Genomic DNA, 15,710 nt, shown 5'->3' with positions numbered 1-15,710 from the left:
TCATGTTAGCTTTTTTTTCTAATGACAGGAAGGTGGTATTCATCAACGTTTCTCTTTTTCTTTGTAGAAAACAAACAGCCTTTCAAATTACCAGTTCTTGTTCCAGGATCTGGCCATCACTACCCTCATTGGGATAACAAGTAAGTGACCTGTAAAACTTTCTGCCTGTGAAGTCATTGTTTGATTACATCCACCCTACCTAGAGGACTACACTGTCCTAGTGGGGCTGCCTCTTCAATAGCCAGTACCCTAGGATTCAGTCAGATGTGCAGTTGGGCTCAAGCAGGGCTGATTCTGAAAAGAAAGGAAAAGCAAAGGAGTGGTTATTAAGAAAAAAGTGTACAAAAATAAAGATGGGGATGGGGGTGAGGTGTGCTGGTTGGCATGTCTTGTCATTTTACTCCCTTCTCTATGGAATATAGTAGACTGGAATCCAGTGGGTTGACTGTAAGCCCCTCAAGAACAAGACCCACTTCATTTTCATTTTTTCCTTCAGATCCCTAAAGCCTAGACCAGTGCCTGGCACCTAGTAGAGCACTCCAGAAAAGATTTTTGGTACTGTAATGTAACTAGTGATGAGCACAAACCTTGATGTCAAAGAACCATGTGAACAAACCCAGAGGCTCCATTGGATGCCAAGTTCAATATGGGTCAGCAGTGTATGTGATGGGGCAGCCCTGTAAGCATAGGAGTCTTGTTCTGCCTTAAGAGGGACGTGGCAGGAACAGGGAGCAGATGGTCCTACTGTGCTCTTCTTTTGTCAGCCTCATCTGGATTCATCTGTTCAGGTCTGAATACTCCAGGTTATGAAAGATGTTGCAAACTGGAGTGTCTAATGGAAGCCATCCACAATGGCGAGGGATCTTCACTCCATGACAGAAAAGGAATGATAAAGAGTGATTGACAGAACTAGACATGTTCAGCTTGAAGTAAAAGAAGACTCATGGGGCAAGGGGGTGAAAGGGGAGGTGCTGCTAAGAGGCAGCATGGAGTAGTAGATAGAGGATTGAACTTGGCATCAGGAAGACTTGGGCTCAGATTCCACCTCAGATATTTATCAGTGGTTGACACTTAGTTTTTTTATCTGTAAAATGAGGCATTGGACTTGAGGGCTTGCTTTAAATTCATGATCCCCTGATCGGTGAGAGTTATGCTCAAGCATATGAAAAGTTGTATGGAGGACCCTTTGGATTTGGTCCCAGGGTTTAGTTGTATGGACTGGTCACTTTGAATTTGGTCCCAGGAGGCAGAATTAGGAAGGAACGGGGTAGGGTACAAAGAGGTAAGTTTGAGCTGCAGATTACCTAGAAGCTTCCTATCCTTTCCTCAGAGCTTTCTCCATCCTTAGAGTTCTTCAAGAAGAGGCTTGTTGGGTATTATAGGCTGGGGATTCAGGTCCAGGCGTGGACTGGACCAGATACTCCCTGAGATTGCTTCCAACTCTCCAATTGGGTAATTCTGTGAAACCTTCTGGAAGCCTTGGTTGGGAGTTTGCCTCCTCCGGTATGTATGTCTGACTTGTTTTGGAAAAGAGAAATGGCCCTTTTGTTCTATCATCTGAGGAGAAGGCAGCATCTTCTCATACTCTGGAGGGCATGCTAAGCATTTCCCTTCCCTTTCCCCTCTTGTCTTTCAGTGAGTCTGAATGGCGCCTACCCCAAGCTGGTTCCTTACAGACCCCTGGGCCGGCTGGTCTCCCCTCCTCTTCTCCTATCAGTGCTCCTCAATGTGCTTTTCAGCCTGGTCATGCACATGCTGGGTTTCATTCTTGTTCGGAAGGAGCCCTGGTACTCTGCCACTGATGTCTTCAGGTACTTCCGCATTCAGTGCAATGCAATGTAACTCAACAACAAAACCCATTAAGTATCTACTGTGTGCCAAGGCCTATGTAGATTCTAGTGATGCAAAGACAAAGTGGAAACAGTCACTCCCCTCAGTGACCTTCCATTTTACTCTGGGAAGAGGGATGGGTGGGACAAGAGGCACCCATTGGAGTAAACCCCAAAGGCTATCCAAAATCACCTGCGGAGGGAGAGAATGTGTGTTCGTCCTTCATTGCCGAAGAAGACCATGCCATCAGAGAAATAATGACATGACTTGCACTTGACTTTGTTTTGAATGAGGGAGGGCTGTGCAGGTTACCAGCCTCATTTCTCCTCCAGAGCCATCTGAATCCAGTGACCAGATATTCGTCAGGATGACTAGAGATGACCCAGGATGAGGCAATTGGGGTTAAGTGACTTGCCCAAGGTCACACAGCTAGTGAGTGTCAAGTGTCTGAGGTGAAGTTTGAACTCAGGTCCTCCTGACTCCTGCACTGGTGCTCTATCTACTGCATCACCTAGCTGCCCGGAGGAGGGAGAGAATGCTGATAGTCTGGAGGATCAGGAAACACACAGCGTGTGAGCTGTGCCTCCTTAAGTTAGGCACTGGTTCAGAGAGGCAGAGATGGGGAGGGAATAGTGGGAAACAGAATCCTGCTTGGGAAACACTCAGCAGGTATGTTTGAAGCAGGAAGAGAAAAATATTCATGGAAATTAAATTCAACAAACACAACAAACATAAGTGTGGTTAAGTGTTAAACACTGTGCTAGGTAAACTGAGATAGAGGGAAAAGTCAAAGTTTGTGCTCTCAAGGAGTTTCTGCTCTACCTTTTCTGCTCCTTTGATCTTTTTCATCTCAAGCAATTAGCACTGGTGGAGGGTTGGAGACAGGAACAGGAACGGAGGCTTCAAGAGATCCCTCCTCCTCTGTCTGACGTGTTGCTTGATCCGGACTTCTTTCTCTTTCGAACACTGATGCTGTCATTCTCGGTGCTTCTCTTTCTGCACTCATTCACCGTTCATTCTTTCTCAGTTCCTGTGCCCGGCCCAGCTTCCTCAGCAGGATGAGATCTTACGGCTAAGGCAGGGTCTCAGATGCCTTCCCCTCTCTCCTGGCCCCTGGGGCAATGCCTCATACATCTCTCTGTTTTTCAGTTGATGAGTGTTCCTCTTCTGTCCCCCTTCCAGTGCCTGTTCCCTACCAAAGGGAAACACCTCCAGGACAGCCACTTCACCCTTGATAACAGGGAAGGTTGACCCTGACAGCTTCATGAGTTATGAGAACACCACCATCTGGTTCTTGGGGACCATCAACTGCATCATTGTCGCACTGGTGTTTTCCAAAGGAAAACCATTTAGGCAGCCCATTCATACAAACTGTAAGTATGTTTGGCACTGTCCATTCCTCTGTCAGAACCACAAAGGCTTCCAGAGCTATGTTTATATCATGAAGGAACTTGAATTCCATGGCTGGAGGTCTCTTAGGATATGGCTCATGATTTACAGTAAATCCATAAGAGATAAACAGATAAACAATATTTCTCTTCCTATTTCTGGGATGAAGGAGTCTCATGACAATTGGCATCTAAAGGCAAAAAGATTCATAGGCTTGGAGTCATTGTGATAGGGAAGGAAAAAGATCTTAGGATTCATCTAGAATTCATCTAGTTAACTCTTGCCTCCCACGACTGCCATTTTAAAGGGGCCATTTGCTTTGGTGGATAGAGTATTCACATGAATGACATCATAGAGCCTGGAAAAATGAAGCAAATTACTTTACTAAAACTCGAACATTACATGTGGATACTTTGAATTATTTCTGGGAAATAATTGAGGACTGTTGCAGAGGAAGATGAAAGGCTAGCATCATAGACCCTCTTGGTTTTTTCTTTCGTTTTTTGCCTTAAGTGCTCATCATTGTGCAGTGTGTGGCATGGGAATCCAGTGGATTGGGTCGGTACTGATCCAGGACCCATGGCCAATGTCAGTAACTTCAGGGAGGGAGCCTGGGAATCCTAAGTGCTTTCTCCTGTTTGATCCCTCAGATATCTTTGTCATAGTCTTGGTGATCCAGATGGGGACATGTATCTTCCTTCTCTTTGCAAATATTCCTGATCTCTATCAGCGTATGGATGTAAGTATCATTCATCCCTGGAGCTGATGCTGATGTATCTGGCCATATTGTGACATGGTGCTCCAAGACACCTGCCCATGTACCATGCAGCAATGTTCTTGTATCTAAAAGCTCCCTGGTGGATAGCAACTTCCAGCAGTGAGCCTAGCCCATCAATAATTGTCACAAGTGCTGGAGAGGATCAGAAATCCAGTTGGTCTTCCTTTTACCTCGGCCTTTAGAACATCTTGTGAGTGTTTCTCTTAAGAGATCCTGACGTGCTTGGCAATCCTCCTTCTGCTTCACCCCCTTCAAAGAACGACAAGTTGTTTTTCAAATGCTTTGGTTTCCAAACAACTTTGCCTAGAGCTCTTTTTCTGTTAATTCTCAAGCCCATTTGTGATTCCAGACAAAATGAATATGTATTTTTCTTATTTGCTTACACTTCACCTCTTAAAAATTCCTTTCAAAGGGCCAATTGCTATGCTTGTCAGGCATCCTCTTTGCCTCCCATTTTCCTCTGCCACATATTTCAATGTTTAGATACCTTTGAAGCCCCAGAGAGAAATCTGAGATACACAAGATATGGAAAAACATCGCCTCTAATTCTACTTCTGTGCCCTGGTGCCTCATTTTTATGCTTCCATAGATCTGTGATTTCTTCCCTTTGAATGTTCCTTCCACTGAGGGATGCAGATCTAGCCCTTTCCTGCTTGCTTATTCTGTGTCTCTCTTGGATATATCCTCTCATCAATCTACAAACATCTATTAAGTACCTACTATGTGTCAGGCACCAACCTCAAAGAGCTTATATTCTATAGGGGCTGATAAAATACACACAGGTAAATATATACAAAATAGGTATGTGTAATATATATACATATATACATACATTTATTTGTGTGCATATGTATATACACATACATACACAGAATCATTTGAGGAGAAGGAAGTGCTGGCACCTGGGGAGATCAGGAAGCCCTCACAGCTGAGCTTAGAAGGAATCAAAGGATTTCAGGAGCTAGAGGTGAAGAGGGAGGGTATTCTGGGCCTGAGGGAACTTGAAGACAAGAAATGGGAGGACAGACCCTAGAGGACATGTGAGGGAGTGAAGCAGAAGAAAGCTGTAAAGGCTGATTAGAAGGAAACTGAGGAGGATGACAACTGGGCAAAGAAGTGTTTGTATTTCATCTTAGAGGCAATAAGGGTCAATGAAGTTACTGAATAGGGCAGTGACCTGATTAGGGATGCTACTTGCACTTGGGTTCTGGATAGACTTGAATGGAGAGAACACTGAGTCAGGGAGACCAAGTAGGTGGTTATGGTAATATATTCTCTCTCTCCTCTCTCTCTCTCTGTCTCTTTCTCTCCCTCTCTCTCCCCCTCTCTCCCTCTCTCCTAGGTAGATGGGTAGATAAAATATTTATTAGGCATTAGACTGTGGACTCTGAGGGCAGGGACTGCCTTGTGTGGTCTTCTGTATCCCCAGAGTTTAGCACAATACCTGGCATAGTCGTTCTTTGACCTGTACTAAGTTCTGGGGATAAGAATATAAGTAAGCAAGCTAGCCTTCACCTTTAAAACACATTCATTCTAATGGAGAAAGAATACAAAAAGGAGGTTGGGGTAGGAGAGGAAGGAGGCTCATACAGGGGTGATGAGGTGCTGAAAACTGAAGGCTGGCTTTATAAGTGAAAGATGTGAGAGATGCGCAGGTAGAAGGAGCAAGACTTGGGAACAGGGATGACTCAGAGGTTACAAACCTGGGACACTAGAAGGATCTCGGTGTCTCCACAGAAAAAAGGAAGCTAGGAAGAGAGGTGGGAAAGACGATGAATTCCATTTCCACATGTTTCATTTGAGGTGCCCATGGGGCATCCAAACAGGTAGGGGGTGATGTGGGATTGGAACTCATGAAAAAACTGGGATGGGGGATGGGGATCTATGCATCCCCTGCATAGAGAAGATGAATGACTGCCCAAAGTGAGGCTGTTAGCACCCCCTTCCTGCTTCTACCACTATTCACCTTTGGGTCAGATTTTGCCAGGAGGCTCTCTCTAGCAGGGCCACCCAGAAAGCAGGAGTAGGGATGGAGTTGTAAGACAATGCTCAGCACACAGCTCCTCCCTCCTCAGTCCCAGCCCTCACCGTACAGAACCACTTAATAAATGTTTACTGATAGATTTACTGATTGAGGTATCTTTTGGGGGACATGTTGGATCAGTGAGGTAGGGCCAGATTGAATGGGCCTTAAATGCCAGGAGGAGGGGCAATAGAGAGTCATTGTGAAATCTAGAATGGGGGTATGATGTGATAAAAGCCACTTCTGACAAAGATCAATCAGGCATGACAGTACAAAAGAACTTTATACAAGAGAACCAGGAAGCCATGAAGCAGGGTCTACTTGCTGTTCCTTGCACACAATACTCCATCTCCCACTTCTGGGCCTTTGCACTGGCCTGGAATACACTCCTTCCTCACCCTCATCTCTTAACTTTCCTAGTTTCCTTCAAGTAATATAGTCATGAATTAGAGGAAGAAAAGGTTGTATCACAGCAACCTAACACCATGCATGAGTCTCTGATTGGTTCCATTTCTGGGTCTCCCCTAGCTCGTGTGCACACCCACCCTTTGGAGGATCTACCTGATCGTCATGCTTGCTGTCAATCTGATTCTGTCCCTGATTGTGGAGGTAAGTGCCCTTGGGTTACTGGACATGTCAATGGCTACTCAACAAATATCTGGAAAACATCTTTGGGAAGCTCTCCAGACAAGGACAGAGTTGTGAGGGTCCAGTCTTCTGGGTTGTTCCTCACCTCCAACAGTGGGGGAAGCCTGGAGGGAAGATAGCTCCCTTTGGGCTTTGTGGTCCTGATTCTGGCTGAAGTACCCAACATAGATGCCTCCTGTTTGTGGCATACCTGCTCTAAGTTCCCCAGTTCAAGAGGTCACTTCTCCCTTTCTGTCCACCATCCCCTCCCTCTCTTCCTGCTCTCAAGTCTGACTTACCTTCCAAACAATTTCTCCCATGGGGGCTGATATCCCACTATTCCATTCTTCAGAGTCCTCTGGGGGAGCCCTTGATTCCTCAATGTCATAGAGGGAAACTTTAGACTCTCACCTTTCCATGACCTCTCTTTGCTATTAGGATGCACTCCCTGTAGTGCCCTGTGTGTTCTCTGGTGACGTCAAGGAGGTAGGATTGAGGACATCACTTAAGATGGTTTTCCTTTATGGACTTGGAGCAGGCAATTGAAAGCCTAGGACCATGCCCTCAGCTTCCTATTTTGATGTTATCCAATGATGAATGAGCCTTCCTGATCCTCAGATCCATAGACAGCTGCTACCTTAGCAGATCTCCATGCTGAGGGATACCCAGAAGGAGTCAAAGGAAGATGGCCCCATTTTCCAGGAAGTACCACGAGAGGCCTTGTAGCCTGACAGTCAAGGCTGTGAGGGTGCTGGTGCACCAGGTGATTTGTAGAGGGCTTTCTGTCTTCTGGGTGCCAGAGGGAGGTTTTCTGATCAAATCCTGGCAATAACTCTATTAGCCTCATTTTCTAGAGAATGAAGAGGCCCATAGTCCTGATACCCAAACTCCAAATATAGCAGTCTTGACATTACAACCTGGTCCTAGGGACTCATATAACACTCCCCCTCCCCCTGTTGGATGAATTTTAGGGGCTGCATGAACTTAGATGAGTAAAAAGACATTGGGAATGTAGATAACAGACCAGAGTAGTGTTCGCTGTGGGTCTGTGACCCACAATAAAGATTAAGAATTCTTGCCCTGGAAACCTCTACCAAGCCTGAGAGGCTGCAGTCTGTATTGGTGGAGAGCACCACAGCCAGAGACATGCTTTCATGTGTGGATTGGATTTGCTCCTTTGAGTTATCAACATGGGCAGCCATCAGAAGACTTGAATTCCAGTCCCAGCTCTGCCAGGATCCTAGATAGAACAGCTAGTCAATACACATTTATTAAGCTCCTGCTATGTGTAGCAGGCACTTTGCTAAGTGCCAGAGACATGAAGAAAAGCAAAAGAAGAGACAATCCTTTTGCTGTGGGAGTTCACAATCCAAAGGGGGAGAAAACACTCTACCAACTATGTATGAACAAGATACAGAAGACAGAATCAATTGGGATCTTCTCAGAGGAAAGTCACCAGGACTGGGAGAGGCTTCCAGCAAAAGATGGAATTGCAATTGGAACTTGAAGGAAAGCTAGGGAAGCCAGGAAGCAGAGCAGAAGAGAGAGAGAGAACATTCCAGGCATGGGGGATGGCCAGAGAAAATGTCTGGAGCTGAGAGATGGCAGGTCCTGTTCATGAGACAGCCAGGGGCTAGTGTCCCTGGATTGGAGTGTTTGAGACTAACAAGGCAGGAGGGGGTTGGGTTAGGAAGGGCTTTGAATGTCAGAGGATTTTGTATTGGATTCTGAAGGCAGTAAGGACCCACTGGAGTTCAGAGAGTTGGAGGTGACGTGGTGTGCTTTAGAAGACCTATGCTTTAGAAGAATCACTTTGGTCACTGAATGGAGGATGGACTGGAGCGAGGGGAGACTAAGGCCGGCATTGCTGTACTCCAGACACAAGGTGATGGGGTCTGCATGAGGGAGGGGGCCCCATTAGAGCAGACAAGGGGAATCTGCACAAGAATCTCTCCTACAACGTATCTACTAAGTGGGTCTCCAGCATCTCTCTGCAGATCTCTGGTGATGGGAAACTCATTACCTATTGAGGCTGACTGCTCCCCTTTGGGCCAGCTCTAATGGTTAGAAAATGTTCCTACTGGCCAACCAAAATCTCCCTCTTGATGACTAGCTCCCCCTCTTTTTCAGCGATCATGGAATGGCTGGGTTGGAGAGCTAGATGGAACCTCAGAGACTGTAGCTTGGCTCCCTCATTTTAGAGGCAGACGGTTGTGGAAAGGAGAAGGGGCTCGTTTGAGGACAAAGGGAGCGGACCGGTTTCCAAGCCACTGGACTCCCAGCCTCGATGAGGCTGGACTTGGAACCCTGTCTCGGATACGTCACTTCACTGAGCCTAAGTTTCCTTGTTTCCAATGAGAATAATGGTACCACAATGCCTACCTTACGGGCATGGGCCATAATATATGGATTCACAGTGATGATGATGATGATGACGGCAGCTAGTCTTTAACGAGCCCTTTCAGGTTCGCAGACATCTTGCTCATGTGATGCGATTTGCTTTAGAAATGTGTCACTATCGCTTTCATTACTAAGAAGCTGTGGCACGCACAGCAGCCACCACCTGCACAGACTGTCTCAGCAGACAGCTAAACTAGGGTGAGAGGGGCCAACGGGCCTCAAGCTCGTTGGTAAGCTGGGGGGACACCCACATCAAGCATGGGAAGAGTTTCCTTGGTGGAAGGAGCAGATGGGAACACTTTGCTCCAAGGGCCACGGTGCCATGGAGTGTTTAGAGCTTGGTCAGACGTGGAACACACCAAGGTCATCCTCTGCATCCTGACATCCAGTTGTCCTGACTGTTGCCTTGCCAATGGACTCAATGACTCTTGGAGAAATAGTGAGGCTGATGACTTTGTGTGACTTTGCCTCACTTAAATCCAAAGTGAGTGAAGATATGACCCTGTGATGTCATCAGTCCTCTTTGAGAATGAAAGACAAACAACACTTGTCATTAGCATCTTTCCAGGCCTAACATCTTTAACCTCTCTTCCTAGAGAAACATCCCTCAGCGCCCCATTTCATTGCTTGAATTGCCCTCCTCTGGACTCCCTCCAATCCAGTTCTGGGGATTCGGTGACCATGAGCTCACCAAGTCCTGCCTGGTACAGCCCCCTTGGTTTGTAAAAGGGCAAGGAAAAGCTCATTTGATTGGCTTGGTTATGCTTCTTTGATTATCTTTGGGAGGCTCCGAAGAAAAGTTTGGGAGAGAAGAAATATTACACTGACTACCAAACTGAAGGTCTACAGAGCCGTGGGCTGACCTCATTGTTGTATGCCTGTGAAACATGGGCAGTCTACCAGTGCCATGCCAGGAAACTAAATCCTTTCCATTTGAACTGTCTTAGGAAGATTCTGAAGATCACCTGGCGGGATAAGGTACTGGACACTGAAGTCCTTGCTCAAGCTGAACTGCAAAGCATTCAAACTATGCTTCGGATAGCTCAACTCCAAAGGGTTGGCCATGTTGTTCAAATGCAAAATGTATGCTTGCCAAAAAGACTATTTAATGGAGAACTCACATGTGGCAGGCCATCACATGGTGGTCAGAAGAAGCAATACAAGGACACTCTCAAGGTCTCTCTCAAGAACTTTGGATTTAACTGGGCAGCATGGGAGACATTAGCACAGGACTGCTCAGCATGGCGTGCCCAGATCAGAAAGGGTGCTGTGCTCTATGAACAAAGTAGAATTGAGACAGCACAAAGTAAACATAGGATGTACAAATTTGGAGTATCTATCCCAAATATTCATGCAGACCATCTGTGCCCAACCTGTGGTAGAGCATTCCAAGCTCGTGTTGGTCTGAGCAGGCACATTTGAACACACTGAAATTTCACTTTCTCGTGGTGATATCCTTTTTGATCCTCTTCGAGAACGAAGGACAACAACCAACCATACCAACCATAACATGTCATTGGATAATTCTTGAAGATAAAGCCGGGATGTGCCTAAATGGGGAGCAAGTAAGTTTATGGATGATTATGAGAGGTGATGCTGACTGTGCTCCTCCCCATGGCCACTAGAGGTCGCCCAAGAGGAACATGGATTATGTTGGACGGTTTATAATGAAGTCATTTATGGCCAAGTGATTCTGATGTAACTCAGTGCATAGTTAATAGATGGCAAGAGACATTTTAGAAGTGATTTTGGATCTTGGTTATTTCTGATAATGTTGAAACAAGAGATATTTCCAGATGGGTTTGACTTCTGTCACTTTGAATGATTTTCAGTGAAGGTCTATGTGTGTGTGGGGGTCAAGATTTCAGGTACAAAACTCTCTTGAGTGAAGTGGTCACTCACATACCTGTTATAAAAGCCAGCAATGAGTAGTCTGAATGAGCCAATGCGATCTTGAGGGAGCCACAAATGCCATCTATAGTCTAAGACAATCAAGGTTGGGGCACTTGGTGGCATAATGGATAGAGGGCTGAACTTGGAGTCAAGTATACCTGAGTTTGAATCCCATCTCTGACATTTGCTAGCTATGTAACCCTGGAGGAGTCACTTACAGCTCTCTGCCTCAGCTTCCACATCAGAAAAATGGGTATAATATTAGCACAAACCTCAACAGGGTTGTTGTGAAGGTTAAAGGCTCCTAACAATTAGACTAACCAAAAATGTAATGATCTGCTTTTATGAGTATTGTATTCTTCAAGCATGCTAGGAAGGCTAAAACTGGAATCCTTCCTGTTGAGGCTGAGTAACTAAATTTCAGAGATATTATAGGCAGTATGTAATTATTGACTAGTGGTTGGACCTCCGCTATCCTCCAATTCTGATATTCAAATCAATTTTTATTCACTGGGTGTGACTGACCCGGAATAAAGAGATGGAGGTTACTAGGGAATTGTGAGAAACTAGAAAGGAATTTAAAAGTATTTAAGGGCTCTGTGCAAAGTGGATTGATGTTGTTTGTCCTTCATTCTTGAAGAGGATCATGACATATCAGGGAGGTGATGCCATGACATACAAGTGAATTGGATTTAAGTGAGGGAGGGCTGTGCAAAGTCACCAGCCTCACTTTCTCCTCCAGAGTCATCTGGGTCCTGTGGCCAGATATAGATCAGGATGCCTGGAGATGGCCCAGGATGCAGTAGGGGGTGCTGGCATTTTCAAGCTAACTCTTTTAACAGGCAAAGCCTATTCAGTGATTAAGACAATAAGAAATGAGACAGAGAATGGCCTCTTTGCCTAGTCAAAAAAAAAAAATGATTCGGAAAGGGAAGACCCTTAGAGTTTCTGGGTAAAACAGAAACAATTGCTATTTACATTCATTCTGAGCCAATCAGGGCCCAAATAATGACCAATGAGCAAGCCAGAAGGAACAATAAACAACTTCTATGAGTAGACAAGGAACTGTCCACTGGGGACCAAGCTGGCACCAGCCTATTTGGCAACATAGCTCTCTGACTCTGTCTCTCTGTCTCTGTCTCTTCCTTCTTTCCTTCCCTTTCCTCTCTCCATATAGGATATCACACATGCTTTGCCCAATGGGAATGTAAATTTTAATCTCTGAAACCCAAGGATTGATATGCAGATATTTGAGAATTGTCTATAATTTGTATGTGTGGCAAAATATTACTTTATGAGACCTTTTAATTCACATATCAATCAAAACCTTAAAGCTGGATTATATCAAAAAAGAAAAAAAAAGATGAAATGAGTGCTTTGTACTATCTATACTTTAAATATGTAAAATACTTTACAAACCTTAAAGCGCTGGAGGAACATTAGTCTTATTGTCACCATTCTGTTTTCTAGGAAGTCATCATTGAAAATCGAGCCCTCTGGCTGCTCATCAAGCGAAGTTTTGGATTTCAGTCTAAAAGCCTGTACAGAAAATGGCAGAAGGTGGTGACCAGTGACCCAGCCTGGCCCCCCCTCAATCAGACTTCTTATTCCGACCAGCTGCAGAGTGCCAGCGGGGTGTCCTACAGCAACCCGGTGTTTGAGAGCCATGAAGAGACCCCATGAAGGCTGCATCCTGGGGCTCTGGGGCCCAGCTGGTCTGCCAAGAAAGAAAGGGACTAAAGGACTTCAGGAACTTTGTAGTCCAAGGAAGCTCCTTCTAATTGAAGCCAGAGGTTTTAATGAACAGATCAAATTATGATTATAAATTAAAGTCTTTTTATTCAAATCGTGTTTCTGCAGTGGACCTGCAGCTCTGGTCAGCCCTCTTCTCCCTCCTGTAGTTCATGGATATTTCTTGAATGTTCAGCTCCTGGAAGATGAGCAGAGGAGGCAATCAATGCTGATGTCCTAAGACAGACTTTCAGAGAGAGAGAGAGAGAGAGAGAGAGAGAGAGAGAGAGAGAGAGAGAGAGACAGAGAGAGAGAGAGAGAGCGAGCAGAATACTCCTCGGTCTGATGAGGAAGTTCACTGTCTCTCTAACCCTCCTTTTTTCCTCTCTCCCTCTATCTCTTCCTCTTCTGCCTTCTCTGCCTAGCCAGGGAGTAACTTTTTGTAAGAAAGAATAAAAATCAATTCACTAAATCCTGGCCAACATCAGAGGAGCCTGACAGCACATAAAACATTCTACCCTGTAGTTCCCTGCATGGTTTCTCTTTCTCCCCTCCTTTTGTTTGTTCTTTAACATCATCTTGTCTTTTTCAGTCCTACTTCTTATCTCTTTCCTCCCTACTATTATTTTCCTCATCTTATCACTGCCTGGATCCCAAGGTATTTCTGCACCTCTGGGCCAGATGCATTACTTTGTTGGTATTTTCCACATACTTCATGATTATAAACTCCATGAGGGTAGAAGTTGCTTCACTTTTTTCTTTAACTCCAGCATCAAGCATGATGTCTGGCATAGAGATTGCTTGACACAAGAGAAATGGATGATGTGGTACCTGCTCTCATGGAACTGATGAGCTTTGGGGAGATAAGACACAGACACAAGAAATAATTTCATGCCAACAAAGAGACAGAAATCCAAGACAAGTGGCCAGAAGATGCTGAATTTAGTGTAGTAAGTGCCAACATAGGTACCTTGGCAGAATGAATAGACCACTGTACTTAGAGTCATTAAGACCTGGGTTCAGATCACAACTCTGAGCTTAATTAATTTTGTGAAACTTGGAAAGTCAATTACCCTCCCTGAGACTTAGGAAACTCTAAGTTTCTTAATGGGTTATTGATTGTTCACTCTTGGAATTCCCACCCTGAGGATGCTCCAAGACCTGGAAATACAGACATGAGAGGCAGTGAGTGTAGGGGATGTAGGGCTGGCTGAGGAGCCACGGAAGCTCTCCCCATATCCTGCTGTAGAAGTATGTTGGCTCATGACCCTGAGTGAGACACTTACTTTGGTGCTCCAGGTAACTCTCTGACTGTAAGTTGCTGAGAAGGGACTGCTGCCCTTCCTTGGTAGAGGGAGTCTTCTCATTCAGAAGATTCCTGTTATCTGTCCACCTCAAGTTCAGTCCCCATCCCTGTGATGGAGATACATGCTTTGAGCTCCTAGGATAGAAGAGGACAGTCTTGGCTAGAATTATCAGGGATATTTCTAGAAGGGCCTGAGAGGAGTGTTTCAATGAGGAATCAAGTACACTGAAGTTGAAGTGAATTGGGACAACAGAAAGTCCCTCCATCTCTCTGGGATTCCTCAGTTTCTCTCTCTAGGGAAGAGGGGGGTTGAGCTCAGTGACCACTAAGGTCCTTTCCAGCTCTGAGTCCTCTGGTACCATGGACCTACAAGTCTTGAGTATTGGCAGGATTGGGGCATCAGGTGTCCAGATAGGACCCAAGGCAAAGCAGAGGCCAAGACAAGAGGGGCCCTCTGGGGGAAACCTGACCAGGATGGAGCATGTCTTTCTGGGAAGAGAGAGAGATATGTGTGGGGAGACCAAGTGCGGGAGGGTTGTGGGGAACTCTGAATTGAAACTGTGGGACTGTGGGAAGTCCTCGTAGACGGAACAAGGGTATAGGATGAGGAAGATGGTGCCCAGGGTAGATCATGCTAGCCATGATGGGCGTGGTTGCTCATGTTGGGAACTTTATTCTGCGTATGATTCTGCTGCCCGTCATTGCCATGGCTCCTGCCTTCACCAGGAAGGAACGAGGCCAGCTTTGGCTGGGAAATTCCAGGGCCAGGTGAATTGCCAGAATGAAGTGTGTTCATCAGTGCCATCTGGTGTGGGAAGGGGAATCTCAGAACCTCAGAGGAGGAGAGGAGACCCCACCTACACACACCTGGGAATGACTCCTTTCTGGAGCATTTCCTCCATGGGGACAGTCGGCCTTGGTCCTCAATGGCAGGGAACCCATGGCACCCTCAGGCAAAGTCCCCATGTTGGCCTTATTTCTGTAGAAATGAGCAAGTTTCATCATCATTCTCCCCACTTGTCAGATGCTCAAACTGAGTGAGGTTAAGTGGCTGGCCTGGTAGGGGCAGAATTTGAACCCAAGTCTCCTGGACATCACACCCAGAGCTCTTCCCAGTCCTGCTTAATCTCAACACTTTCTCCATGTTTAGGGATGGATGATGCTGAACATGATAAAGGGCACAGGGAGGTGCAGTACAGTTTAATGGAAGGCCACATGGCTTGGGTTCAAATGTCTTCTCAGACTCTTAGTACCTGTGTGGCCATGGGAAAGTCAATCTGCCTTGGTCTCAGTCTCATCTGAAAAATGAAGGACATTCAGGTGCTCTCAAGTTCCATATTTGTGATCCTCTTTCCTGGAACATAAGGTGGAGTGCCGTATAGGCTTTTGGACTGGAAGTATATAAGACCTGAGTTCAAATCCAGCCACGGACACTTACTCGCTGTGTGACTATGGGCAAGTCACTTTACCTCTGCCTGCCTCGGTTTCCTCAAATGTAAAATGGGGATAATACTAGCCCTTAGCTCCCAGGATGGCTGCGAGGATCAAATGACATAAGTAAAATGTTCCACAAACATTGAAATGCTCTGTAAATGCCGACTTATCTCATGACTCTTCCTTGCGCCTGTGTATGTCGTGGCAGGTCCTGTGCATTTAGGGTTAGGATTGATTCTATCCATCAGCTGGGAGCCAGGAGCCGAATCTTCCTGACTCCAGATGGAGTGTGCTCTCCT

General features: G+C 45.7%; 1 protein-coding gene and 1 long non-coding RNA gene across 15 annotated transcripts in view; one reads left to right on the top strand and one right to left on the bottom strand.

Moving 5' to 3' along the window:
• ATP13A4 (ATPase 13A4) overlaps nt 1-12,786 on the top strand; it is an 82,626-nt gene extending 69,840 nt beyond the window's left edge. For 5 of the 14 annotated variants that reach the window (XR_011969203.1, XR_011969202.1, XR_011969204.1 and 2 more), the window contains 7 exons: nt 68-140; nt 1,637-1,811; nt 3,013-3,203; nt 6,549-6,629; nt 8,381-8,532; nt 8,778-10,612; nt 12,411-12,499. Coding sequence is in view for 9 of the 14 variants with exons in the window: in XM_072618877.1 (XP_072474978.1) it covers nt 68-140; nt 1,637-1,811; nt 3,013-3,203; nt 3,870-3,958; nt 6,549-6,629; nt 12,411-12,623 (822 nt within the window). In the remaining 5 variants the exon portion in view is untranslated. Of the gene's footprint in view, nt 1-67; nt 141-1,636; nt 1,812-3,012; nt 3,204-3,869; nt 3,959-6,548; nt 6,630-8,380; nt 10,613-12,410 lie in introns of those variants that run through there. The other 9 variants (XM_072618877.1, XM_072618876.1, XM_072618883.1 and 6 more) reach the window with 7 other exon arrangements.
• Nucleotides 12,781-14,944, bottom strand: LOC140510346 (uncharacterized). The gene is made up of 3 exons (XR_011969207.1): nt 14,845-14,944; nt 13,958-14,112; nt 12,781-12,870 (listed from the first exon to the last, which is right to left on the bottom strand). It is a non-coding gene; the product is annotated as an uncharacterized lncRNA (long non-coding RNA).
• Nucleotides 14,945-15,710: the final 766 nt, after the last annotated feature.

This window comes from Notamacropus eugenii, chromosome 6 (assembly GCF_028372415.1).
Source record: "Notamacropus eugenii isolate mMacEug1 chromosome 6, mMacEug1.pri_v2, whole genome shotgun sequence".
In the NCBI taxonomy this organism is placed as follows: Eukaryota; Metazoa; Chordata; class Mammalia; order Diprotodontia; family Macropodidae; genus Notamacropus; species Notamacropus eugenii.
The sequence above is the reverse complement of the archived record's forward strand: the minus strand, read 5'-3'. Positions and strand labels throughout refer to the sequence as shown.